Raw genomic sequence first — 3,310 nt, forward strand, 5'->3', positions numbered from 1 at the left:
AATTCTGTCTCTCAGAGTGGGAATGCACCTACAATGTGAATTTCAGACCCCTCCATGATTTCTAAGTGGGAGAACTTGCAAAATCGCAGGGTGTTCAAATACTTCTGTTCCTCACTGAATGTGAAGTGTGCATCTGTGTGTTTGTCAGTTTTCCTCCAGCCTCAGCCTCCTACATCCTCCTGCAATTCACTCAGTATGGAAACATCCTCAAACACACGGTGAGATGCACATAGATCCAGATTGGTCCAGTGTAATGCTGCGAATGAGGGCTGTCTGATGGTACAGTGACAGTGGGCCAGGACGTGAATGTCTGTCTGGACAGTTTGTGCCAACTAGGCATCCATAGTTTACTTTGTCGCTAGGAAACAGGAAGTGATGGGAGGGACAAAGAGCGATTAGAAGCAGCTGATGGTTTGTTTTAAGCTGACTAGACCCTCTAAGCTGAAAAAGCCATTAGGCAGTGTCTTTATGTTTTTTTCCAGCTGGATTGTAAAATGCAACTGAATGAGCTGCATAATGTTTAGCGGGCCACTTGTAAGCTGTGATGGGAGAGAAGAGAGAAGGCAGGTCCACATCTGCACAGGTGAAATGGTTAGGATGAAGAGTTACAGCACTGCAACTTCCTCTGAGAAGTAGGAAGTATACAGATTTGGGGGAAAAAGAGAGCACTGATCTCAAGTTAGTCTATTCTGTATAAGCAGAATTTCAATATCTGAAGAGAAAACACCAGACTGGTGCATCCTCAGCAGGGCTGAACCTGAATATCCCACTATTCAGATATTTATTTGTTGGGTAGGTAATCCGTTTTCAGTTTTAGTATTAGAATATTTGAAAATTGCCATTCGGGACAGCCCCAGTCCCCAGTTTGTACTGGTGTGTGGCACCCCTACTGCATACATTTGAAGTCCCTTTCTGAGTCCTGGAGCCCATGTTGGGAACCACTGCTATAAGTGATGCTGAAAGAGGGAAACTACATCTTGACCAGAGAACATGAGTTTGAAGATGAAGTAGAGCCAAAGCATGGATAAATACAGCTATACAAAACAGCTGAGGTTATATAGATGTGTTGATGATATACTGATAAGTGTATTGATGACATATTGACAGATGGCATCTCCTGGTAACTGGATGCACCTTCAGTTTCAATCCAGGCTTCAGGCCAGGAAAGCTCTGTCTAAGGATGGAAAAGTGTTTGGTGATGCCATTATGGTGGGAGTGAAACCCTGTATAGATAAGGTCAGTACTCATTTTCACTTACCTGTGCTTACCTCTGCCATCTGATTGGTTCTTCGCATCAGGTGACACTGAGCCCAGTTTTCAGCGGCAGTGAATCTCTCTCTCTCTCTCTCTCTCTCAGAGTGTGATGGAGAACAGTGAAATTTTCTCTCCTCCCCTCTCCTCCTCTGCTCTCCCTTCCACTCCTCGCTCTGCCATCAGACCGCTCAGCGCCACCTACAGGAACTCTGGCAGCGACTACCAGGTGACCTCTAGGTTCACAGTTCCTGTGATTTGGACTTGGAGAAAGCAGCTGCTGGCTGACCTTAGAAATAAATCTGTGTTTGCCTTCAGGTAGTAGCAGACAGACAGACGCCCAGGAAGGACGACAGCTTTGTTTCCAAGGCGATGGAGTACATGTTTGGCTGGTGACATTACACAGTGCATCATGGGATACCTGCAGCTTTGGAGCAGTGAGGAGGCTCATTGGACAGATGGATGAACTGATTCACTACACTGTGTGTTTGTGTGTGTAGGCGTGTGGGTGTGGGCGTGCTGAGGTTGAGAACCTCTCTTTCACTTTCTCGTCTTTTATAATCTCTATTTTTTAGTGTTCTTGTCATAATAAAGTTTTCCTCTGGCTTAAATGTAGTGACGTTCATGTCTCATTCAGAGCCACAGTGTGGGTCTGTTCATCATGTGCAATCACATGCTCACGTTTTCATGACATGGCCAAATGTTTGTGGACGCTCAAACCTGAACTGACCTTGGTTTGGGGCCACATCAAATGCTTTAAATACTTTTGTAAAGGAGAGATTTTAGTTGTTTTTTAATACATTTGCAAAAATGTCTGAAAATGTTTTACTGAGTGTGGATTAATGGACAAAAATTGCCATTTTATATATTTCTAATTATGTCTACAACAATAAACATGCAAATGTTGGATGCATAATCTCTGTAGATTCATTGTTTTATAAACTAATAGATTTGTTGCATACAAGATATTTGGTTCTGTTATATCAACTAATTTTACCTGGAAATGTGATGCCAGGATGAGTTAAGATGTAACCTTTGATAACTTACTCGTCTTTAAGTATTTTTATAGAAAATTCCTCTTAATTCATAAAAAATGAAGAATATTGCAGTTTCTGTCACAAAAATGTAGCTGTATGATAAGCAGTATGATTTCTGCTGTCAGTGTGAAACATTGTGTCCACTAGATGCAGCCACAACTCACAAATCTCAAGAAGTCCAGTGTAACCACAAATTTAATAACAAGTCCACTGGTACTTTTGGTACTGGGAATATTAGATCCCCCCCCCAAAACAGGAGAGCATAGCTACTAAAAAGCAAACATTTATTAACATGCATTAAGGTTCTGTACAGTACTCACCAGTCCTCAACTCACACCTCTGCCAATGTTGTATCAAGTTAGGCAACATTTTTTGACCAGACAGCTGCACCTTGGTGCTGTGTGTCACTGCATGACTAATGGATATTGACTAATCAGGCTGTTACATATACACATGTTCTTGCCAAACCTACACCAAAGAGGACTGGTAGGGCAAGTATTCAGTAGTGATTGCGAGATGAAGCGTCTTGAGGCCCTCCAGCCAATTGGTTCGCAAAAATGGTTCATTTCTTGAGGCTTCGTGCGCACACAAACCCCCCTGCTGGTCAAAGACTGTAAGACAGGCAGATGTATTCATAATCATTTTAACTGATGTGATACTCTCAAAGCTGCCATTTAACTATGCATTTTTCTCTTGTGAGCACAAGATAACCCATTAACCCTTATTAACGTGCTTGTGCTTGTTTGTAAATAGTGTGAATAAGACTTTCCTGGCTGATACATTCTAATTGATGTTCCATGGTAGTAGTACACATATCAAAGTGAACCTCCTGCTTTACATCAGTAGTTGAAAGAGTCATATAATAATGATAGGAGGATAATTATGTTTTCAAATTGTGGCAGTGTTAACAGGGAAGGGGGAAGTGAAGGTGCTTGTGCAACTGATGTAGGGGGACACTTTATTCATTTTTATTTAAAAACAGCATTTGTTCAACAGTGTTGGGGTTTAAGCGATTCCTTTTT

The 3,310-nt window shown here is 41.9% G+C and overlaps 1 protein-coding gene across 3 annotated transcripts in view; it reads left to right on the forward strand.

Annotated features, from left to right (window-relative positions):
• nup35 (nucleoporin 35) overlaps positions 1-1,862 on the forward strand; it is an 8,560-nt gene extending 6,698 nt beyond the window's left edge. For all 3 annotated transcript variants that reach the window (XM_020623833.1, XM_020623830.1, XM_020623831.1), the window contains exons 6-9: positions 149-218; positions 1,108-1,236; positions 1,358-1,480; positions 1,570-1,862. In XM_020623833.1, coding sequence (XP_020479489.1) covers positions 149-218; positions 1,108-1,236; positions 1,358-1,480; positions 1,570-1,647 — 400 coding nt within the window. In that variant the 3' untranslated portion in view covers positions 1,648-1,862. The remainder of the gene's footprint in view (positions 1-148; positions 219-1,107; positions 1,237-1,357; positions 1,481-1,569) is intronic.
• The last annotated feature ends 1,448 nt before the right edge of the window (positions 1,863-3,310 follow it).

Source organism: Monopterus albus, unplaced genomic scaffold (assembly GCF_001952655.1).
Source record: "Monopterus albus unplaced genomic scaffold, M_albus_1.0 scaffold311.1, whole genome shotgun sequence".
NCBI classification, from domain to species: Eukaryota; Metazoa; Chordata; class Actinopteri; order Synbranchiformes; family Synbranchidae; genus Monopterus; species Monopterus albus.